Here is a 25,144-nt window from a genome sequence, read left to right as displayed (position 1 = left end):
AAAATAAAGTATGGTTTAATCCTGCCTGGAGTCAAATTAAAACTATTTTCTCATTGGAACATGTCAAAATAATTTGATGTTACAAGGCAAATGATCTCACTAATAATCATCTTAAAGGTCCTCACTACAACAGTTTCCATAGAGACACAGCAGCTGCAAAACAGTTATTGAAGCAATGTGTAGAACATTAGTTCACTCACTGACCCAGCCGGCATAGCACTCCCATAGAACAGACTATATAATCTATCACCCTTATCCAGAGTGTATACTTAACTGGAGAAGAAAATTTATTGAAAATCAGCTACACACTGTTAAACTATTATTTTTTTGGTGTGCATATATTGCATTTTGAAGTCAATTTAATTTTACCCAAATGATGGTGTTACTATTTATTTAACTTTCATTCACTGTACATGCACATTATTCATAAGAAGTTAAATTGTATGAAAAATACAATTTTAAAAATCAAACAGCCACAGCAGAAGTCAATCACAAGACAGGTTTGAAAGAAGAAACTGGTTCTCAGTAAGGCGTCTCTTTTTAAGGCCAATAAGCCTAGACTTAACTTCTGTTTCTGACAACAAAGATCAGTTCATTGCCCACCTCAACAGAGTCTGCATGGAGTTAACTCGGCCCTTAAGTCATAATGACCAAAGCTCACTCAGTTTATTGTCCACAACTTCAGCATTAGTGTGAGGATTTGAATTCACTGTTTTAAGAATATAATGTCAAATTCTGGATTTTTTTCAGTTCACCATAACAGGCCTGAAATAATGACAGCAATAGATACGTTTTGGTAAATTGCAAACATAAAGTTACAGATGTGGCCAAATGCAGGTTATATTAACTAAATGGAAGGCTCTTTACATTTTTAATATTTATGTTTGCAACCTCTGAGCCAATAATTTAACTTATATCCAAAAATTACATTCAGTATTGGTTTTAATATGCCTTTGAACTGAAAGTATTTTCCAAAACTGAGTACAGTTTATTTTCCATTCTGATAATCATTTTCACAGACGATATCCTGTTCTTTGTGATGTCTGTGAAAACGAGTCTCTGTTCTATTGCCCATGGTAGGATTGCACAGATGACTACTTCCAGCTGACAACAATTAGCAAACAATAGCAAACCATTTTCAAAAATGTCACTTGTCACACTCAGCATTGATTGGATGTTAAAATGAGAACTTACACCAGTATAAAATGAAAAAAAAGTGTGCAAAGTTTATTTCTCTTCACCGTTAGCTATTCAGAGTAATTTGATTTACTTGCTTACAGTTTCCATTTCTGATACTACTTAATTTTTTTATTTACTCTTTCACAGGATGTGGACTCAAGCGGGCTACTTTGTCCTGGATGGTGTCGAGCTTCTTCAGTGTTATTGGAGCTGCACTCATCCAGGCAACTGGAGAGTATTCCATCACACTTCATAGGATTCCTAGCCTCTGATCTGTTCTTGGAGCTACAGTATTTATATGGCTGGTCCAGTTCAGTTCCTGGTCAATGATAACCCCCAGGATGTTTGCTGCAACTGTCTCCCTCTGCAGTAAAGTTCAATGGCACTTTCTGGTCTGACATGGTCAAAGCAATAAACTGCAGTAGGAACACAGTCAAATAGAGCTCATTTACCAGCTTGCTTTTACAATTATAATTTGAATGATCTAAAATATATTTACATTAACATATTCACTTATTTTCTTTATACAGATATCAAAGAACTGTCTTGTTTGCATAATTCCTCACAGCAGGACATGCCTTACTTACAGGTCAATCATGGCCAGTGTAACCTGCCATGGTTATCGATGATGCCATTACATCCCTATCTCTGTGATTCACCTATAAGTAAGTTAGGGAATTCAGAGTGACTTCAACCTCATACCATTTACTATCTGAAACTCGCTTCAAGTGAGCACAGTAGCAGGCAGGTCTGTTCCGTTCAGGATTCTTAAGTGAGGTTTTTTTTGAAGTGCTCCTATTGAGCAGGAATGCTCCCTGACCCTTCAATATATCCCAAACACTAACCCCCATCCCCTGAGACATACCTTTGGATTGTTGCTAGCTAGGCAAACAGACCGATGTTCATTTTATTTGAATGAACTGCCTGTGAAGGTGTGACAGGCACTGGGAGCTTGCCCAGTTATTATTAATAAGTCCAGAGACCCAATTTCAGGTCAGTGCCAGGCGTCCTGACGAGGATGAATGCTCTGTGCACAGAGCCCACATCAGTTCTGAAAACAAGCCTAAAGGAATTTCAAGGCCTATAAGTTCTGTTAAAATCTGTCTATATGACTTTACCCCAATAACAAGAGCCTGAAAATTAATAAAGTTTAATAGAAATAAACAGTGCCAGACTGCAAGTTTGCCAGAACCAAAGGCTAATTTTTTATTTTGGTGATCTTCCCACAAAAATCCTTTCAAGAAAACAAATTATACCCATGTGTGAAGTTTTGATACCTTGTAGTTAAGTTCACTCCAAAAATAGAGAATGCTTATAGCTAAGTAATCAGTTTCATCAGCATCAATGTTGTCTGCACAATTCCAATATCAAAAATGAATCAATGTTTCTAAGGCCAACATCTGTCGCATCTACAAAGGGAAAGATTAGATTTATAGAAAAGGGAAGCAACATTTCTGTAACAAAGTTTCAATATCAACAGTTCTGGCTTTGAAAACCAAATTATCACAAATCAGGTTTGAAAGGTTTATAGATCTCTCTTAAAAATTGGAGTTGTTCACCTTTTTGATTTTAATATCAATCATTTTATAATGTTTACAAGGAGTTAGTAGTCACAAGAGAATGACACTTTTCTCGTAGTGGGGAGGAGGGGATTTATTCACTTAATTCAGTCTGAGACTGGTTTTGCAGAACAGAATATGTAGGAGTATGCCAGGTGATAATTCAATTTGGTAAATGCCTGGAATGGTCAATGCTCATGTCTTCGGGATCAACCACAACACTGAAATATAAATCTGCATTAATACACCCACAGACACATATATTTCCTGTATAATTTCATGTCAGGTAATACTAGCTTTACACATTTATTTAACTTTCCCACATCCAGTATAGATATAAGTTGAAAATGCAACCTACATTTTGCTTCATTTCTGTTTGCATCACACTGATCAAACAAAATGCACCTTAAATTGGTGACTGTGCATTGCCTAGCAAGCATGACAAAGATGAAGACATTAAGCGACAATTGTGCCAGACTTGCATCCAAGTATACAAATTGCATTTTAATCAAGATTTCTCACACAGCCTAGATCAACTTTAATAATTAAATATATACAGGCCGAATTTTCATCTCTTGATGCAGGCAGGATTGGAGTCGTGAAAACTGAAATCTTGAACTTCTTCACTGCAAAAATGGATTTCCTCTCTCTTGCCGACCTTGCACTATTTTTGTGTGGCCTTTTCATGGGTTGGGAAAGCCTTGGGTTACGATCCTGCACGCACCTCTTCTGAGATTGGGCTCAGCATTGTGATCCCTGTAGGAAATTTTAATTCCACACCACCCCCCCACCCCCAGCTATTTTCCTGTGCTAGTACAGGCTTTGGAAGCACTAAAATATACCGCCTCATTGGTGAATTCATGATCCCTCGCAGAAGTCTGCTGAGGAGTCAGAAACATTCTCAAATGTAAGTGTTAAATGTTTTGACAACTTCAAATGTCACTATTAGATGCTGTATTGTAATGCAGATATGTTTTAACTGCAGTGATTCATCATAGGGTTCTGTTCTGAAATGTTAAGTTAACCATTACATTGACCAGCATTATTCAGGTGTTGAAATGCATTAGAGTACTTTTCCCAATGGGAAAAAGCAATCTTATGCATTTAAAACTGAAGAAAACACTGCTTGTGATCTCTACTGTAACATTCTGAAGTGATTTAAATGCCCAGAGCACTTTTAAATTGAAAAAAAATGTCAGAAACTTTCAGTTAGAGAAAAAAAGCAACAATTTGCTCCTGGTCTGCTTTGATTAATAAGACATCTGGTGCAGTTTAGGGGGAAAAGGCCATCTGGTTTTTCAGTTTCAACAAACTCCATTGTTTAGATTTTGCAAGGTCTATTGTCACAGCTAGCACATTATGAATGCTTGGCTGAGTTTCAAAAGCTGTGAAACCACTTATCTCAGCAGGTGGTTGCATTCATATTTTGATAGTTTTAAGAGATTATTAAAGGATTATCTGTCTTTGATGTGATAAGTGAAAAACTGTTTCTTTTTACAACAGATTCGCCACTTGCGGGGATTTTTTTTTTGCATGGCTTTTATGAATTAGAGTTTTTTTTCAAATGAAATGTGTTTGAATGACATCTCTACTAAATTGTTAAAGTTTTTGTTTATTATCGCTTTCAAAGACATCCTCAGGTCTGCCCATAGTGGATACTGGGTGAGTGGCTATGGAGGATACATGGGGGCATGTGGGGAACATGAGGGTATGATGAGGTGTTGAGGGAGCATGGGGAGTATAAAGAGACATGGGAAGTATGAGGGGGCATGGCGAGCAAGAGAAAGAACCCAAAGTAATTCACTCCTCCTTATGACACCACAGACTTTGTTTATCAGCCTTGATAAAGTAATCACCAATCTGAAAGGTGCTTTTGTAAATACCTTCTGCCTATGCATGGGCCTGTTACATAATGCATAGCTTCCACTTGCAGTAGGTCCACCACCAATGCATGAATGCAAGTCACAGGAAATAGAAATTAGTGAACAAGATTTGCCAAAGTGGAACAGAGTCTAAATGAGTCAGAGATCTATTCTGGCCAAAAATCAGGCCAAGACAAATTGAAAATATGTAATTTAATATAAACTTTGAAATAGAAAGTTGACAATAACTACATTGAGACTTACAATCATTTCCATTAATTTTGAACATCAGTAAATGTGTTAAAGGCTAAATGTATATCTGTGGGGTACCTTATTTAGAAACTATTTTTTCTTAATAATATGGACCGTGCACTATTCACTAAACTTCACTCTGTATTACATTACAGTATTTACTAAATCCTATACAGTACAGTACTGTATTTCCTTAATATTCTGCCAACACGAACTGAGGGAAAGGCAGTAATTGCCAACACTTGTCTATCGGCTTGCCTTTTCTTCCTTTATGATTCAAAGCCAAGACAGATAAAGAGTTGGGTTGAATATGAATTTGCTTTCCCTGGCTCAATTATTGGTACTACAGAAAAGGAAAAAGAGGGACAGAGAGCAAGGAGAGGGAATAAAATGAGTTATTTTCAGCTACAATAACAATTTCAGATTTAAATCACATTGTCTACATCAAATAATTTAATTGATTTTAATAACCACACATCCCAATTTGCCAGCTGTAACGACAGTGGATTTTAATGAAGCTGATTTAAACACCCTTTATCCATAGTATCATAGGGCATATGCAGCAGATGTTATAATTCAATACCATTCAACACATGTTCTGTCTTGCTCATGCAAAAGTGCACAGCAAAACAGATTTGAGGGATATCAACATACTGAAAAAATTTACGCATGGTATGAGACGGAAAGGTGGACAAATATTCATTATTTATACAAGAGCATCAGTTTAAACTACAGTTGAACTGACCTTGAACTGAAACTAATGGTTAACAATGATCACTCTCACCTCTGTCCAAACACAGTCTGAGAGACAAATAGTTTTCATATAACCAACACTACTTTATCTCACATCTGAATCTGACTGTTTGAATCACTTAACAAAAACAGAATTACCTGGAAAAACTCAGCAGGTCTGGCAGCATCGGTGGAGAAGAAAAGAGTTGACGTTTTGAGTCCTCACGACCCTTCAACAGAACTGAGTAATATTAGGAGAGGGGTGAAATATAAGCTGGTTTAAGGTGGGGGGTGGGTGGGGGGAGAGAAGTTGGAGGGGGGGTGTGGTTGTAGGGACAAGCAAGCAGTGATAGGAGCAGATAATCAAAAGATGTCACAGATAAAGGAACAAAGAGGTGTTGAAGGTGGTGATATTATCTAAGAGAATGTGCTAATTAAGAATGGATGGCAGGACACTCAAGGAACAGCTCTAGTGGGGGTTGGGTGGAAAGACTGACAGGGCATTACAGGTATAGATTTAAAAATAATGGAAATAGGTGGGAAAAGAAAAATCTATATAAATTATTGGAAAAAACAAAAGGGAGGGGGAAGAAATGGAAAGGGGGTGGGGATGGAGGAGGAAGTTCAAGATCTAAAGTTGTTGAATTCAGTATTCAGTCTGGAAGGCTGTAAAGTGCCTAGTCGGAAGATGAGGTGCTGTTCCTCCAGTTTGCATTGGGCTTCACTGGAACAATGCAACAAGCCAAGGACAGACATGTGGGCAAGAGAGCAGGGTGGAGTGTTAAAATGGCAAGCGACAGGGAGGTTTGGGTCTTTCTTGCGGACAGACCGCAGGTGTTCTGCAAAGCGGTCGCCCAGTTTACGTTTGGTCTCTCCAATGTAGAGGAGACATTCCCTTAGATAATATCACCACCTTCAACACCTCTTTGTTCCTTTATCTGTGACATCTTTTGATTATCTGCTCCTATCACTGCTTGCTTGTCCCTACAACCACCCACCCAGCACCCCCCCACCCCCCAACTTAAACCAGCTTATATTTCACCCCTCTCCTAACTTTACTCAGTTCTGTTGAAGGGTCATGAGGACTCAAAACGTCAACTCTTTTCTTCTCCGCCGATGCTGCCAGACCTGCTGAGTTTTTCCAGGTAATTCTGTTTTTGTTTTTGTTTTGGATTTCCAGCATCCGCAGTAGTTTTTTGTTTTTATGTTTGAATCACTTGTTTGATTTAAATCTTATCCCTCACAGCATAAAGAAATGGAAGGGGACAATAATTTGAATCAGATTAGAACAACTGAAGTACTGAAGCAGCAGATACACATCAAAGGTGCCATCATTTAGATGAGATATTAAACTGAGCCCGCTCTGCCCTCACAAGTGATCATAAAGATCCCCTGGTATTATCCTAAGATGAGGAGCTCTTCCTTGTGACTTGGCCAATACTTATCCTTCAACCAACATCACTAAAAAAGATTATCTGATCAAGACCTAATTTCTCTTCATGGACCCTTGCTTTGTGTAAAATTGGTTGCCTTGTTTCTAACATTACAATAATAATTACATTTCAAAGGTACTTAGTTGGTTGTAAAGTACTTTGGGATGTCTTGAGATTGTGAAAAGCACCACAAAAAGCAACTATTTCTTTCTCTACCATGTGTAGTAATTTTGAAGCAGGTTAACTGATATGATCATTTATAGTTGCAAGTGTAAATATAAAGACTGAAAGCCCCAATGTATCTTGGATCTAATTGTGCCTGCGCTGGCATTTGACCTGTACATATCCAAGCAAAAAAGAACATGTTTAGTTAGTAGTTGTACTACTTGGGTTATCTTTTCAGTCTAGTTCTATAATATCATAGTGCTGGATACTGTGGATTCTGGAAATCTAAAATAAAAACTGAAAATGATGGAAATATTTAGCAGGTCAGGCATCATCTGTGGAGAGACCTGAAACCTGAAAAGACCTGGAGAGATCTCTCCACAGATGCTGCCTGACCCGCTAAGTAATTTCCAGCATTTTCTGTTTTTAGTTCCATAATAAGTTGGATATCATATCCACAGAAGAGGGAGATAAAAAGTTACAATTAATCAAGGAACTTTGATGACATTGTGAACCATGAAGTAAAGCTTAAATCGTATTTGAATATCAGCAGCATCCGGAGATTGAATTAGTCTTTAATTATCCTCAGCGTATGTTATTTTATATAACATAGCATAACATGATGCATCATCGGAAGTGGCATCTTTCAGATGAGACATTAAAGTGTCCGCCTCTTGGGTAGAAGAGAAAGATTTGGGAAATGTGTAACGTTATTAGGTTGGAGCATTGTAGAAAAATACGCGCTGTCTGTAAATATAGAGGTTTGCTTAACAAAAAGGAATGATGGGAGTTCTTCTCCAGGCTGAAAAGACCCCGAACAGCACCCATGTTATGATGGTCTTTCCAACACATGACAGAATGTTTGGGGACCATCATCAAGGGAGAGGCATTTCATTTCTCCTACAGATATATGAATCCTAGTGGAACTTCAGAAACAGCTGATGATAATTCTGTAGCATGGCATGTTGTCACTCAAAATTAACTCTTACCTGTCCTGTCCATTCTCATAGGATTTTTCATACAATGTAAAATTGTCATCCTGTGTGTATAATGCAATGATGATTCAAGATAAATAGATAGATACATGAATCGCTTTTGCTGTGAATTTTGTTTGCCATGACAAGATTTCACTTCATTATCCCCATCGCTGGTTACTTAGGTATTACTAATAGCTTATTGCATGGAAGAAATGAAACATTTTCAATTACAAGCAATAATTACAATTACAAGTTAGCCTAGAACTTTGCATTCTCAACAAAAATTTGAATCTATAGGGCAAAACTGTCAACTGTGTTCTCCACAAGTCACATGTGGATATTTGGGATTTTTTTTATTCATCCACAGGATATGGCTGTCACTGGCAAGGCCACCATTTATTGCCCCTCCCTAATTTCCCTTGAAAACATGGTGGTGAGCTGCCATCTTGAATACAGGCAAATGGCTTGCTAGGCCATTTCAAAGGGCAGTCAAGAGTCATCCACCTTGCTGTGGGTTTGGGTCACATATAGCCCCAACCAATTAAAGACAGCAGATTTCCTTCCTTAAAAGGACATTAGTGGACCAGATGGTTTTTATAACAATTTGGTAGTTTCATGGTCATCAATATTAATACTAGTTTTTATTTTAAATTCCAGATGTGTTTAAATTTCTGCTGCCATGGCAGAATTTGAACTAATCTCCCTGGACCTCTAGATTACTAGTTCAATAACATAACCACTATGCTACCATACCCTATGGTATATAATCCAGATGTAGCCATTTGCATTTCTGATTAGTGGGTAATAGATACTGTCATTGGGCACATGAGCTAAACACTCATACTCGCACAGAACATGCAGATGTATTTTAGATTTTCTGTGAGTTTGTTGGTAAAATAGTCAGACAAAGAGAAGAGTGTCTGAATGGTTTTTGATCATTGTGGGTGCTTTATCTCCTTGAGCGTTGAATGGCGCCAGATGTTTAAGTAAATAGACACTTGTAAAATAACTTTACCGCTTTTGTCCGTTGGTTCTAAACTGAGTGAACTTAAACTGTTTTTTACAAAGATTATTGCACATGGCTAAAACAGTGTCGGCATAGCCACATTTAGTGGCTAGTCAGCAATTTCTCATGAACAACACTGCAATAGGGTAAATCAATCAATGCTGCGCTCTCTGCAGGGAGCCACATTCTAACGGAGTGTAGCTTGAAACAGGGCCACAGAACTGTAGCACAAATTCTCTGACCCGTGCTTTTTTCGAGCATGGCCCCCTGCTGGCAGTTACAGGGCTGATGAATTTGTCAAAAAAGGGAAACATTGCAGCTGCTGGATATCTGAAACAGAAACAGGTAATGCTAGTAATGCCCAGCAATTCAGGCAGCAACTATAAAGAAAGAAAAAAACGTTAAACACTTCAGGCTTGAGCCTTTGTCCAAAGTGGAAGATCACAGACATTCAGTTCTGATGAAGGACTGTATGAAATATGAACATACTTCCTTTCTTCACTGCATTTAGGCAGTATACAGAGGGAAAAAAATACATTTTATGAATCAAACGAGTGTTCCCATGAATCTAGAAGAAACTATGTAAAAATACAAGAATAATACTTTGATAAGTAGATAAATGTATGATTATAACCAGAAGGTGATTACTCACAGTTGCAAAGAAGTGAATTGGCATAATGAATGGTATGTCTTTTAGCTGCATTGGTTGTAACAAACATTACAGTGACAAACCTGGGCTTTCATCCACAGCACTACTAGTGCTGGGAAAACAAAACAGCAATTTTTAGTGCGGCCTATTAAAAGTAATAGAAGCAGGAGCTATCAATACAATTTAGACATTATTGTTACTTATAGGTGTTACCAATAACTATGACAACAGGAATAGATGTAACAAACAGGGAACCACACAAAAAATATCTATCACATGCAGGCACTTGTGGCAGAACCTGCCTCTCATGGATTGGTCTCTCCTGCCATAAGCAAAAGTGCATCATATGAAGCTACCCCATCCCTAATGTGTTTGATTTGCTGCACATCCATCACCTTACACAGATGAAAGGATGCCGACACCAAGAGATGCAGATAAAATGAAGTTTAAATAGAGCAGAATTTGGGACTTGAAGTTAGTGTCTGTACGTTAACAAATCCATGGAGACTGGTGCAGAAAGATTTAGCACGTCATTTTCATATCCGAATGCAGCCCAGGCTGAATGGGATGAAATTTCATTTCTCTGTTAGTGGCAGAGGCCACAAATCTAGCCCAATTTTGTAGTCTGAAACTAATGGCAAGTGTCCACAATACAATATTGTCCATGACCTGACAATGGTTGGCACCAAATTGTCAACCTCACTCAAAGACTACACAACGATTAAAAGATTTAAGCTGACAGAGGGTTTTGTGTACACCTCTGCATCATGTTATACCTGACCAAGGAGTCTTGATGTTGAACACTGGATTTCAAAAGTGGAAGAAGAGCTGCATCCACACAATTGCTATGCTTCACGCCCCTAAGCACTTCCTCCATAACACCACCTCCAAATGAAAGATAGAACTCTAAATTGATCAGTCCCTGATATTTGATTAAGTTGTCATAGACATTAATAGTCCTGCTTCAGTTTTATAATGGTCCAGCATCCAAAAGGATTGCAATGCTTAAATGCTAATTCCTATATTTTTCAGGATCCAAACATTCTGAATTCCTTCAATTAAAATTGAGACAGTTGGGAGTGCAATGAGAAAGGTATGTTCATGATCATTTTTACAATATTGCTCTTGGACAATGCAAATTTGAAGTGAAATACTATTATCACACCCTTACCTTAAATTACCCTCTGCTTGGTTGCAATTTAAGGAATTAACTATAATTTGTGAAAAGCACAATCTTGCAACATATTTTAAAATAAATTGAAAGTACTATTATACGTTTAAATAGTCTTTCAAGATCAGAATGTTGATTTTTTTTTCAGGCATTTAAAATATATACAATCTAGTTGTTCAGCGAGTGAGCCCCACAGATTGCCAAGGTCCCAGGTTGAGTTCACATTCTGTGCTTACTCGACCTTCTCTGTGACAACAGTAGGGGAAATACAATTGGCCCCAGTAGCCCTGCATTACAGAGGTAAAAATCAACTGGGGTTCACGCTTGTGATTCCATTGATCTGCACGATGGAAATGTTTGTACATAAAGGGGGGGGGGGTGGAGGCGGAAAGTGAAGGGTCGTAAAGTCCAATGAGGACAGGATGGTGCAGCAGTGATGGCTGTGGCAGCTAAATCATCTGCCAATATTTAGTATCCAAGACTCCCAGATGAAGAATGGAACTGCACCCTACCAAAATTGCAGAAGGGGAAGGAAAATTAAGGGGACAAAAAAAAGCACAAAAAAATTGAATATTTTGCATTTTTTTTAAAAGGTTTTTTTTTTAGCAGTTCAAGTTTACAGCATTGTACGGGAATGGGCACATTGCTTACCTCTTGGCAAAATCCTTGCATTATCCACCAAGGTTAGAACAATCCCACCGAAGATGACGAAAAGAAATTTGACAGTCATTTTCGCGCGAAGGAGCTGGAGTAAGAGAAGCTTCCCTTTAGAGATCTGGATCAGCAGTGAGCCTGAAACTTAAAAGTAAGGCACCATCAGCTCTGGTGGGAGGAGAGCCCGCGTCGTCAGCAGTCACACAGACAAAACTGTGGAAAGAAATTGGCAACCTTTCGACAGTCGTAAAAGTCAAGTTCTTGTTGCCAACCCCCAGCTGTAGTAGGTTTTGATAACTCCTGCTAACCGAGAGAAACTAATTCATTTTGAAGTGATTGCATTTCTAAAATATCGATCTAAAACTTGCACTGTGTCGAAACAAAACTCCTCCTTGGAGTGACATTCTGCAAACAGCACTCGCTACGTGTGCAATCCATAACTTTTCTTCCACTTACATTTTAATTAGGTTTGATCTTTATTGAGCGAAACGCAAAAACTGGTTTTGAATTGCTCAGTGGAGATTTGCCATATATGTCGATTAATGCTGGATATACAATCGCTGCGCTCGAATGACATTTTGAAAAGTAGTGAGAAATAAGCGTATGTGCACTATACCTTTCTTGTTTATTATTCAGCCGAAGCCTAAATGGTTAACTGTTTGGCTGCCGTTGTTTGGCTTGTGAGACATTTGTATTCATCTGTGTAGCAGCTGGGCAATCTTTTGAGTAATTGATTTGTTTAAAATGTATTTAAATAAAATGTGTTTGAAAATATTGCGCCTTGTTGCAAATTAGAATCGGATAATGATCAGACCATGACACTTTCCGAGATTTCATTTATCCTGTTTCTACCTGACCCGAATCTGACACATCTGGAAAAATTGCTGTTGACGATATTAGCGACGCCTCTTTGCCCACGATTGTAGCTGGAAGCGTTAACTGACTTAACACAAACATCTTAACACTCGTGCTAAAAATACCACACAAAGGCATTCATTTGTTAATACCGCTAACAGTACTTCACGTTTGTTAAATCGGACTATCTTAAATATAGCAGTTCCCGTCCATGCATTGTATTGTGTCTGTATAATTTATTGCACATTTGTTTTTGTATATTTAATATATTTCTGGCATTCAAGTATTATTTACCCTAAGGTTGCCAATAATTACCGGTTCTCAGTGTACATTATTCATGTAATGTAATACAGACATCAACATGTTATATATGCATCAGTATATTTTGGGGCAATACACTTCCTAAAATCAAAAGTGTCTCTGGTTCTGGGTTCAAGTTCCATGTCAGGACCTGAGTGCTTTAAACTGAGTGCATTGACAATCAGCAGAGTAGTGGAGGGGCGTTTTATTGTCATTGGCATGTTCTGAATGAGATGTTAAATAAAAAGGTCCAATCTGCCCATTCAGATGCATGTTAAATATCCCATGGTGCTATTCAGAAAAAAACAGGCTACCTTCCAGTATTGTGGCCGCCATTGCTCCTTCATTCAATCCCACAATAAAAACTTAGATTATCCAGTCATTCTTCTCATTGTGACTCACCTGGTGACGCTGGATGGCTGCACCTTTTGCCTTCATGTCAAACTTCCGTGGGAATGCACGTGCCAGCATTCTCCAATGGGTTTCCATGTTTTATGTATATTTCTTCTTTCTTTTCTTCAAATCTTTTTAAGATTGATTGGTTCAAAATCCTGCTGAACCCCTCATCCTTGCTTTTGCCACCTCATAAGATGCAATTATTCTCGTGATCTCCGAGCCAGTCTTTCACCCTCCACAAACATCATCTCACCCAAAACACTGCTAACCCTATCTTATTACGCTCCACTTTTCACACATCACCCCCGTGCTGGCTGTCATGTTAAAATCTCATCAAAGCCTCACCACGCCCCATCTCTCCAATAGCCCAACAACCATCCAAGAATTCTGTGTCTCTCCAACTCTTGCCTCTTGTACATCGCTCACTCAGTTCACCCCATCACTGGAGGTTGGACTTCATCCCGATAAAGCCTAACCTCTTGAGTTTCCTCTGTAACCCTTTGCACCATTCCACCTGACAATTCGTCTCTAAGACCCTCCATTAAATCTACCTCGTTGACCAAGCTTTTATTTACTCGTCCTAACATTTTCTTCTCTGGCCTTGCACCAATTTTTGTCTGATTACACTTCTAGGAAGTGCCTCAGGACAATTTACAATGTTAAAGGCATTTTATAAATGCAGGTTGTTGCTGGTGGAGAAATATGCTTCATCATCAGTCAGTCCATGCAGTTTGATTCCACCATGGGAAGTTATATCCCAAAGTACAGTCAGGTCTCTATTTATATCAAGCGCTATTCATCCTTTGAATAAAGGCTTTAAACACCTACTTATTTCAGATAAGAGCCTTTTATGTCATATCAGTTGCTGAAAATACTCAGATCAGTTCTAAAAGTTTCTACACAGTAGAAGAAACCTTTATTTTTGCCTTTTTTTAAAAAAAATTTGATTTGTTTTTGGATGTTTTTTAAAATTGCTAAAGTTCAATTTGATAAAGCTCCTGGGACTGCCAAAATGATTGGTGATTAATTGATGCATTAAAAAATCTTTAACTGGAAATGTTAGCCTCTGTGGAAATCTCAGGGCATAGTTCATCTATCACGTTGGTTTGTTCTTGGCCCTAGCTAATTGTATGTAGTGTGGTCAGCCATAAAGCAACGGCATTCACCATGAAGCAAGCTGACCACAAAGATTTTGCAATCTCTGTAGAATGGATTTCCCCTTTACTGATGTTAGGTTGAATCTGGCGACAAGTAAAGGAACTCTCCAGTCATCATCAGAGAGGAGCTGCCAATTGCATTGAAGTAGACAATTGCTGCTATCATTGCATTGTTGCTGTGATGTGTGCTGCTGCACACAACAAATCAGAAAGTAAAACACTGATTATTCTTCACTTTTCATGAAATTTTACAGAGTTTAATAAATGATTGGAATATGCACTTGAGATTCGGGTAGAAGCTAAAATACCATAAACAAAACTCTGAAAAACATTATTTTAAAAATGAGTGATTTTTATCACAACGGAGAATATAAAAATATGAAATTTGTTTTTCAAGTCCAGAGGGGTTTTTCATCAGTAATTATAAATTTAGTATGCCTTTAAAAACTATTACTTTTTCAAGGTTTTATATGAGACTAATGGTTAAAGGACAAGTTTTTGATAGTAAAAGTGATTTCTATTGATTGCAGTCTGGGAGGACTTCAACCTGTAGAAAAACATAGAATCACTGAAAGCAACTTCTCAATTTCAATGGACCGTAACTTCTGAGCTCCTCAGCATCAGATTTGTGGCTGCCCCAAAGATGCATGGGGAATCCCTCACGCAAGTTCCCAGGTAAGGGTTTACACGGCAATTGCCCGGAAATGGTAACTTCCTCTGGACAATTGCCCTGGGCTGGGAACCATCTGAAAATGCAATTTAAATCGCAAATTTCGGATGGTTCTGTCAGGTTACACCAATAGTTACCCAGAAAAAGTTAGAAGAATTAAAACCTCTTCTAACTTCTGGGTAACTATTGTGAACACCCAAACCGACCCCCATAGGACTTCCCCCTCACACCCAACCACCCCCGACCTCCAACCCCCCCACCCCTGACCACCAGCTCCCCCACCCCCTCGATCTCCGACTCCCCCACACCCCCCGACCTCCGACAACCCCCACCCTCCGATTCTCCCCACCCACTCTCTGACTCCGATCCCCCCCCCCACCCCCCAAATCCTATCCATTTACCTTAGACACTTACCTTCCCCCTCCCCCAAATCCCGGCCTGTCAGTTTCCCAGGCCCTTTAAACAAGTGCCGTAAAAAAGTGGGGGGTGGTCTCCTTAAATCTGTCGGAGCTTCACTTCATTGGGGTCTGTGAGGAGTCTTTTGATGCAAGCCCCAAGCAGCTCCAGCGAACCGAAGTGTCAACGTAATTTTCAAGGGCAAGTAAGCATGTATTTATTTCCTCTAATTCCTGTGGGACAGTATTTTCCCACGCTGGTTGGAAGTTATGGCCCTGTGTTTACTGCACGTGCGCAGACTCCAGAAATTGCTGTCAGTTTCAGAGGAATAATGACAGCAAATGCTGACAGTTCAGTGGTCATTACAAAATTCTGGCCAGCAGACTATCTAACATTGTTAGCAGGCTTCCAGAGAGACCCTCACCTCTATGTGCAAGCTCCCTTGGAAGGTGAAGGGGGCGAAAATGGTTGGAACAGGCTGCCGATGTTTGCCAAAGTACTGTCTAGGGTTTGTCCAAAGATTGTTAATCCTTTAAAAATATGTACTTAGCCTAAGGAATTAATTTCAGAGGCTAGGGAGGTTCTTAAGTTTTTAAATTCCTTCACAACCACCAACGTAACATTGGATGTCAGTGGAACACCATGCCGTGGTTTATCAAGTTGACTGATGTGCTGTGTATTTTAGCCAACATTGAATATAAGAAGAGTTCTGTTAAATTTTAGTCCTGTATAATGTTTCCTCCAATCTTGTATGTGGATCATGGATTTTGTCAGATGTTTGGCTGGAGTGTTGAGGGAAATCACCTTATTTGCGAGCAGATACAGTGACATCAAATCACAGCAATCTATTTTCTTGGTGGTGAAATATCTTTTGATCATTACAAGATGTTATAGTACCCTTTGAACTGTTCTCCACTACAGTATTTATGAAGATTAAATTGTAATTTATCTGATCATATTTACAGCCTGATTTTCATTCAGATATGGCCGTGATATTTGACTCTCAGTGTGCAACGCTTTAGATTTCTTTCCTTTAATTGTAGCAAATAAGATATTCTTCTAACTCGATACCAGTGAACTTTGACATTATTTTTTTGTTTTTCATGTTACTAATTTGTTGGATCATCCAAAACCCCCAAAACTTTTCTAAAAATGGGAAGTTCTGCAATAATGTTTAAAAAGGAAAGCACACCATCTGAATTCATTTTCAAAACAAAGGCAAACCAAATTGTGATGAACTACAGATCTTTTTTCAATTCCTGCGTTTGTGAGTATTATCAGTTTCTTTTAGGAATACTTTAGTTTAAAACATGCACAGTGCAGCCTTCATCAGAACACTGACTCACTGGGCCAGATCTTCAAAGGGCCAGCAGTGGGGGCGGAGGGAGCAGGAAACACAGTCGCTGCCAATTAACAAGCCTTGGAGCTCATTAAGGGTCTTGTTAAGAGGCCTGCCCATCTAGGTTTGGCCATGCCTGCTTTCGACCTCCTGGTCCTCCAAGGAGCTGCCTGCACAAGTCGACAAGGCAGCGGCAGCCCCCAACATGGCTTTGCCGCTGGCACCAGGCAGGCTGTAGGTGCTCAGAGCTTCTGAGCACCAGGCTCGCCTCCTGGCCAATTAAGCCATTTCAATTTAAAAATAACGATACAGTAGCAGCACAGCTCAGGTACATGGTCAGACCTGGAATTCATCTGGGTATGAGGCTCCCAACCCCATATTGAAAGTCCAGCCCATTGACTCTGAGTAATATCTGAACGCAACAAGTGAAAGCTAAATTCACTTTGGAAATGATGTACTGTGCAAATGGTTGTATCTACTGATGTTAATTCAAATTCCTTGCTTTGTTCCTTCAGCAATTCTTCCACATTGATTTCCTAGTATGATAAGTATTTACAATTTGTACAACAATGGTCAGTACATAGCTTTAGGAATAATTTGAGTTACCAAGCTATCTAAATTTTAATTAGTATCCATTCCTTTCACTCATTTCTCTTTCATTTTCAATCTATATCAGCATGGAAATTTGTCGAAAATCCATTGTCCGCATCTACATTTCCTACTCTATCCAAAGACCACAGTCATTTCTCTCTCAAAACCTGAGGTCACATCAATTTTAACCAATTTCTTGCCACTGTTTTTTTCTTTCTATTTCTCTCTTTCCCTATCTTTGTTAATCATTCACTCTCATAATAAGTATCTCTCATTCTTAGTTGGCTCAGAGGTTACAGCCCAATTTTGACGAAATCTCATCGACGTGAAACACTATTTCTCTCTCAGCAGATGCTGCCAGAACTGCTGAGTATTTTCAGCATTTTCTGTTTTTATGCCTAGAAATTGGATTGTTCCCATAGAGCGCTCTATCAGGTGCAGTCCACGCTACATGAACCTTCAAAGGCCGATAGCAGGACAACAGCAAGCTGCTGCGCCAGCCTTATCTGCGAGCAGTAGATTCCATGCCACAAGCCCAAAGGCACCTGGCAAGTGGCAGGGGGAGGAGGGAATAGGATTGGCTGGCTGTATGGCCTTTGTGTGTCTAATATAACGTTCAGGCAATTTAGGATGTGGGGGTTGGGGGGAAGGGTCAATACAAGGGCTGATGACAGCCTGCAGTTTTAGCATGGGGCCAAGAGTAGCACCCTTGTTCCAGTAGAAATGATAAACCGTGACCCCATCTGCCCTCTCAGATGGCATCAAATATCCCAAGGCACTAGTCAAAGATGAACAGGAGCGTTCTTCCCAGTGTCCTGGCCAATGCTCATCCCTCAGACAACAACACTAAATCAGATTACCTGGTCATGATTTTGTTGCTGTTTTTAGGTCCTTGTGTGCAAGTTGGATGCCATGTTTCCCATATTTTACTACAGCAACTACACTTCAAATATTATTCATTGGTTGTAGAGTTTTTTGGGGCATCTTGAATTTGTGGAAGGCACGATATAAATATTAACTTATGTCTGTTCATGTTCTGTCTCTTTAGAATCCATTGGCCCTCCTAATTTGGCCTCAAATGAAAATTTAACTCATTTGCATTGTTTCTAAATTTAACTTGCTGATGAAAACCCCAGTCCCTGGAGCACCACTCTCAGCAACCTTTCCCACCCAAGATAATTAATCCAATTATTGCTCAGATCTTCTTGCCCTTCAGCCACTTGCTTGTCCATTCAAGTTTTATCCAGTACTTGAGCTTAACTAGGAGACTTTTGTCCGGAACTTTACCAAATGGTCTTGGGAAGAACAAATAAATCGTCGAGGCAGGGCTTTCCACAGACTACTTGTGATAGCTTTTTTAATCAAAACAAGTCGAGGGGCAGAATTTTCACCTCGGCCAGCGGGTGACGTTGGGTGAGCATCCCGACATCAACGCACAGTCACGCGATAGTTCGGTCGGCCGGCGGGCATGCGCGGGAATTGACAGCACACCTGACGACAATTAGAAAGCCTATTAAGGCCATTAAAGCATTAATTAACTTCATTTTTTTGCTGCCCATCCAACCTTTCGGTTGGTGGGCAGGCAAAAAGGCCAAGCAGCCTTTGCATTTTTTTGGAAACCCCATCCAATGGTGGGGTGAGGTTTCCAACATCAATTAAAAATAAAATAAAACTTTTAAAAATTTCATTTATAACATGCCCCTACTTGTGACAGAGTCACATGAGGGGGCATGTTTTATAACATTTTTAAAATCATTATTTATAATTTTATAAATTCTTCAGCTTCCTGAGGCAGCTTGGTGTCTCAGGGAGATTTTCATGCGCTCACTTGTGTGCATGCACAAAGGTCCCCTCGTGCCCCCCACCCCAAACAGGCAGCGCTGAGCACTGCCGCTCGTGTTTCACACTGGGTGGGCCTTAACTGGCGCACCAACGTGAAATCGCGGTCCAGCCCCAATCGCTGGCGGCGGGCAGCTTCCCAACCGCCCTCACCTGCCCCTGCCAAGCCCACCCGACAAGGGTAAAATTCTGACAAGGTGATTGGTTAGGTAGGGTCTTCCCAATCTGTATCTTGGTTTGCTGGAGCTTACTGGTTACAAGTAATCTTGAGCTTTACTCCTGATTGCCAATTTCACTACCTTGCCAGCTTTAATTAATGACAGATTGGTCAGCAGTGATTGGTTCATTACAACAACTCACATTTATATACTGCCTTAACATAATAAAACATCCAAAGGAGCTTATTGGTTTATTGTCAATCTACTTTGCCTCACCTGGAGATGTAACATGACTCAAGGAAATGTAATGATAGATAAGATAAAATAAGTGTTATGAATGCTGGAAAAGCATTCAAAATGACCTAAATTAATGTTTTCTTTCTCAAGCACAAATTCCATACTCAATTATCTAGAATACAGATGCTGAAGCACATACATATCACAGATGTGCATTTTGGTGCATAGAATGTAAGCTTATAGGTGCTCATAAAACTCACATTATTCAGGTAGGTTCAAAAGAAAAATGGTATTAAACTTACAGAAAAATAAAAACACTTAAAACCTTTGTTGAAACATCTGGATCAGACAAAATATTAATCCCATCATTTGCATCTTAATACCTGTCTATCAAATGTTGCATTCTGACATTTGGTTTTGAACATCACATTAACAGGTCTCATGTATCAAAATGGTCAACATCAGGGAAAGGCTACGGGGTAAGATTTATGATTGGTGAGAACAAGACAGATTGTAAGGCTATTTAAATATATTAACATGTCTTGTTTTTCAGCAATACTCAAGTTCTGTACTACCAAATTACTATAAATATATTAAACTGCTTATAGTTAAAAATGACATTCTTAAAAGAGGTCAATATTAAAATGAAATGAATCATTGGGCATAAATTTTTGCTTGGCGGGCAGGTGTGCGCCCAACCCACTTGAGCATGAAACGACACACGTTGACGTTGGCCGAGCATGCCGTCAACACACAGTCGCGTGGTGGTTCGGTTGGCGGGTGTGCACTGGAGCCGGCAGCGGCCCACCGACAATTAGGAGGCCTGTTAAGGCCATTAAGTAATCAATTAACTTAAATTTTCCGCTGCCTGTCCAACCTAACGGTTGGCAGGCAGGCAAAAAGACCAAGCGATCTTTGCATTTTTTTGGAAGCCTCATCCACGGGAGGGATGAGGTTTCCAAAAGCAAACAAAGATAAAATGAAAGTTTCAAAATTGATTTAATAACACTTCCCTGCTCAAGTGACAGAGTCACATGAGGGGACATGTTTCATTACATTTTTATTTTCTTCATTTTCTTTTTTTAATGGCCCTTCATCTCCCTGAGGCACAGAGTTGCCTCAATTATGAAGTGCTCACTCACGCGCATGCGTGAAGTTCGCACTCGGCCCACTTGCCCTCCTCCCCCCTGCACAGGTAGTGCTCAGCGCTGCCGCTCTCGTTTCACGCTGGGCGAGCCTCAATTGGCCCACCAGCGTGAAATCGCGGTCCGGTGCTGATCACAGGTGGCAGTTAACTTCCCCACTACCCCCACCTGCCCCCACCTAGCCTGCCCACCAAGGGCAAAATTCTGCCCATTGTTACTTGTGGGTGCCTGAGTGCATGCTGAGCACAGATATCGATAAAGGGGAAGATTTTAATTAATCCAAAATCCATCCAGTTGCACAGGGTTAAAATCAAGTCCAAACTTTCCAGCTTCACATATATAAAGTCAGGTGCAGACACTTACACACACATATACAGGCAGACAGAAGTACATACATTGATCCAAGATACAGTACAGTAACAACTGATTATAGACACAGTCCTCTTACAGAATCATAGAATTATATAGTACAGAGGAGGCTCACTGGGCTTACTTGGCTCTTGCCATTCAGTACCTTGCATCCTTATAATAATTCCCTCAAGGCTTTTTGATTTTTGACTGAGTGAGATTTTGTATTTCATAAAAATTGTATGTCAGACAAATATGTTTGTTGGATTAAAAAAAGAACTGATGGATCCTTAAAGTATTCAACAGAGTTGGAGCAACTGCTTAGCTGTAAAGTGTGGAGATTCCAGCAAAAAATATAATTAAAACAATAATTTGATTTTCACAGTTTTGTGCGAGTTTAAATATATCCAATGAAATGAAAAAATGCTCCCTCTGCTGTATTTTGAAGCTACTGCAAGTTTTTTGTTTCATTATTAATAATTTCATTATTTCCAGTTTTTTAAAGTCTAAAGAAATTACACACTTGTTTGATACACATTCAGTTTTATTTTATGTCTTAGTTTCAAGTTGAATCTGTTAGTGTTGGTGTAAAGTATGTGTGTTCATCAAGTTAATGGCACTGGGGACCTCTGCAACTTTCCTCACCACCCATTGAGAGATTGGAACAATGCAGCGCTCTCATATCAAGAATAACATAGAGCAACTGTAATGAACAGATTCTAAGATAAAAATAATATGCTAACATGCAACTGTTGTAATAGCGGGCTGCATTTTATTCTTTTTCCCATTTTAGGTATCTCAAATGAGTACCCTGATTTTGATTTTATTTTTGCTTGTGCATTCTGGCAACTCATAGATGTATCTAATGAGCCAGTGCAAGGTGAGAAAGCAGAGGAAATCCATTCAACATTAAGAGCCCCAATGCATGTAGTGCCTTAAAAGGAAGAAAGTTCGCTCTGGGACCCCAGGGTGCACAAATTTGATTCTAGCAGCGACGCAAGTAAATGATTCAAGAAAAGAAAGATGCATTGTAATTGCAGAAAAATAATCCTAAATAAGTTTGTTGAGTATGAAAAATCACTAGTATTACAAGTATAGGGGTAGAAATATGATATATCCTCGAGCATTTAATGCAATAAATCTACAAAGTTAGTTGTGTGCTTGGAAGTACTCAGGAAGAACCAAGGACCAAAATGATTGTCAGCCTCAGAGGATTAATCAGCTCCCTGTGGCCTCTTCCCTTTCAAAAACACTAATGCTCAACAAACAATCCCCATAGCAGGAAATCATCAAAATGAAAACAATAATGGATAATTGAATAATAAATAACTCAGTTCTGATGAAAGGTCACAGACCTGATATGTTACAAAAGCAAAGTACTGCAATGCTGGAAATCTGAAATAAAATTGAAAATGTTAGAAATACTCAGCAGTTACCTACACTCCCTTTGGCTTTTGTACCATGAAACCTTTTTGTCATCTAATCTCTCCTGCTCCCTATCACAGACTTTCCCTTTTGCTCTTCCTCTCCCCTCCCCTCTTTTATTTGCTCAAAACCTATTAGACATACATTTTTTCACAGCTCTCATGAAGCATCATCATCCTGAAACCTTAACTCTGTCTCTCTCCACACATGAATATTTCCAGCATTGTCTGTTTTTATTTCAAATAATGGAAGTTGACATGAAAATGTTATTAATGAGTATTTTCTCCTCCATGTCATTTTCCACGTCTGTCTGCATCACTAATTGCCATTGATACTCTCTGAGATACTGCCAACATCCAGAGTGCAATAATCATCAATGATATTCATGTTAGAAAAAAACGCAACAATTTAAGACCACCAAGTAACGGCTCACTCCCTATTCAAAGCACCACTCTCCCTTTTCCATGGACTATTCCCTTTCTTTAAGTAATCTACATTTCTGCAGCAAGATATTTCATGTACTTTTTTATTGTTGCCATTAATCCCCAATTTGAGCTAATGTTGTGGAATAGCATACAGGTTTTCAAGTTACTTGAGTTTTGGCCTGTGCTTACGTTTTAATGTTCACCTCTGTTGTTCCATTTGCCTGCTCCTAATATGACTAATGAAAGAATGAATGATACAATCCAGCCATAACTTTTACTCCAAACCATTGTAACACTTTTTTCCTCTTTAAATTGCCTCACAAGCCTTTATTCCATCTTCCTCCACAATATGCTCATTAGACCAGAGTTCCATTGACTTCAATCACCACTTACGTTGAGTTGCCTGCCTGCTTAAAATCTACAACTCAAACCCACAGGTTTCTCTAAAAGGCTGAGCATTTAAGTCTAACTTGGGGATGTGAAATGCAATTTAACAAGAAAATTAAGGATTGCAGCAGATGAAACACAGAGGCAGGCTACGAAGGATCAGTTGAGGCCAATATATTATGGAAATGTTGAGTCAAACTAAGGAAAATCGGCAGATGATCAGAAAATATGAAAGCACAGAATTGGAGGAAACACTTGAAGCTTGCTGGAGAACAGTATGGCAAACTGGAGAGGATTAGGAGACATTGCTTCAGACCAGGGACAGGATTAGTTTTAAAATGGGTTTAAAAGTAACAGCATTCCTTAACAAGAATGAAATAAATTTAACCAAATATAACAATGATTTTCTAACTTAGAAACCTAAGGCAACAAAATCATGTAAAGCTTGCCATTTTGACAAGTTAAAAAAAATGGCATGCTTAGTTCGTGAAAAAGCTGGCACAGTGGGGGGAAATGCACAATAGACTGAGCAACTCTGAAATTAGTTTTATATTTAGATAGCAAACAATCAGTCTCAAAATAAAAATCCTGAGAATGGAAGCTTGTTTTTTTCTTCTAATTTAGGTCCATAGAAACATAGGAACAGGAGAAGGCCCCTCAATCCTGTTCCACCATTGTTGCGAGAGGTGGCCGAGTTGGTACTATTGATTAGAGTTGATCAGCAGACACTTCTTTGGTGGAAGCTTTTAGTTTACTTTCAAAGGTACTCAGCAGCAACTACACATGTGCTTTCACTTCAAACTCTATCACTATACTACTAACTACTGAGGTAGCCCACTCTACTCTCCTATTGGGTACTGAAGATCATGTGATCTTCTTTACCAAGCATTATTCTTAAAGGTATATCACACACTAAACAAAACTATAATTACCACAATCATTTAATGAGATCATAGTTGATCCGTATCCGAATTTCATTTCTCTACCTTGGCAGAATGGCTTCAAATTTTGACTCCTTAGCACCCAGTGCTGCCAGTGCTGTTCTGGCTCCAAAATACTGTCCATGACATGCATCCAAACTTCAAGTGCCATCACACTAAATGTCATTTGGGTGAGGATATTAGCATGTATGCAGGGAGCATCCGCAACAAGTATGCAGAGTAGGCAGATCATGGTGTCAATCAGCATGCAATACCGATTTGTCACTAGCATTATCATTTTGGAGCTTCAACGCTCCAGCTAATGCCATCTCTTAAACACATGCAGCTGAATACAGCTGGAGAGGCAAAGGCACGTGGAATACAGGCAGTAGCAGAATACATGAGTGTGATTAGTTGGTTTTTGTATATAGTATTGTATATTTCTATGCAGAATTTCATTTATAAATTTTGTTTGGAATATTTATGGTGGCTTTTATTTTGGCATTTTAAGTCAGCAAATGTTGGTCATTAATGTTAAGGTACAGTATGACAACTGCAATTTCCCATTCTAAAGGAACGGTTTTCAAATCAACAGAACTTTGAAAGATTCTTGTCAGGGCATTTGCAATGTTCTCATCGACTTCTTTTAAAACCCTGGGATAGAAACCATCTGCTCCTGGGAACTTATCATTTTTAGTGCATTATTCTTATTTTGCTTACATCAAATTTAGTAAGTCCTGTCCCTGATTCAATATTAGTTTCCTTCGGATGCCAAGCCTGCCAAGATTGCTATGTTCTTTCTCCACTGTAAATAATGATACAAAGGGTGGAATTTTATGGCAACGGGCTTTTACATTCCCACTGAAATCAATGGAGTTTAGAAAGGCTCACCGCATTTTACGGCCCAGTCCCTGCTG

The 25,144-nt window shown here is 39.2% G+C and overlaps 1 protein-coding gene across 4 annotated transcripts in view; it reads right to left on the bottom strand.

Annotated features, from left to right (window-relative positions):
• The window catches only part of LOC144691708 (uncharacterized), a 371,588-nt gene that overhangs the window by 283,257 nt on the left and 63,187 nt on the right, over positions 1-25,144 (bottom strand). For 2 of the 4 annotated variants that reach the window (XM_078560071.1, XM_078560072.1), the window contains exon 1: positions 11,637-12,047. In XM_078560071.1, the coding sequence (XP_078416197.1) occupies positions 11,637-11,715 (79 nt within the window). In that variant the 5' untranslated portion in view covers positions 11,716-12,047. Of the gene's footprint in view, positions 1-11,636; positions 12,048-25,144 lie in introns of those variants that run through there. The other 2 variants (XM_078560070.1, XM_078560073.1) reach the window with 2 other exon arrangements.

The sequence above is a fragment of the Cetorhinus maximus genome, chromosome 16 (assembly GCF_964194155.1).
Source record: "Cetorhinus maximus chromosome 16, sCetMax3.hap1.1, whole genome shotgun sequence".
NCBI classification, from domain to species: domain Eukaryota; kingdom Metazoa; phylum Chordata; class Chondrichthyes; order Lamniformes; family Cetorhinidae; genus Cetorhinus; species Cetorhinus maximus.
The sequence above is the reverse complement of the archived record's forward strand: the minus strand, read 5'-3'. Positions and strand labels throughout refer to the sequence as shown.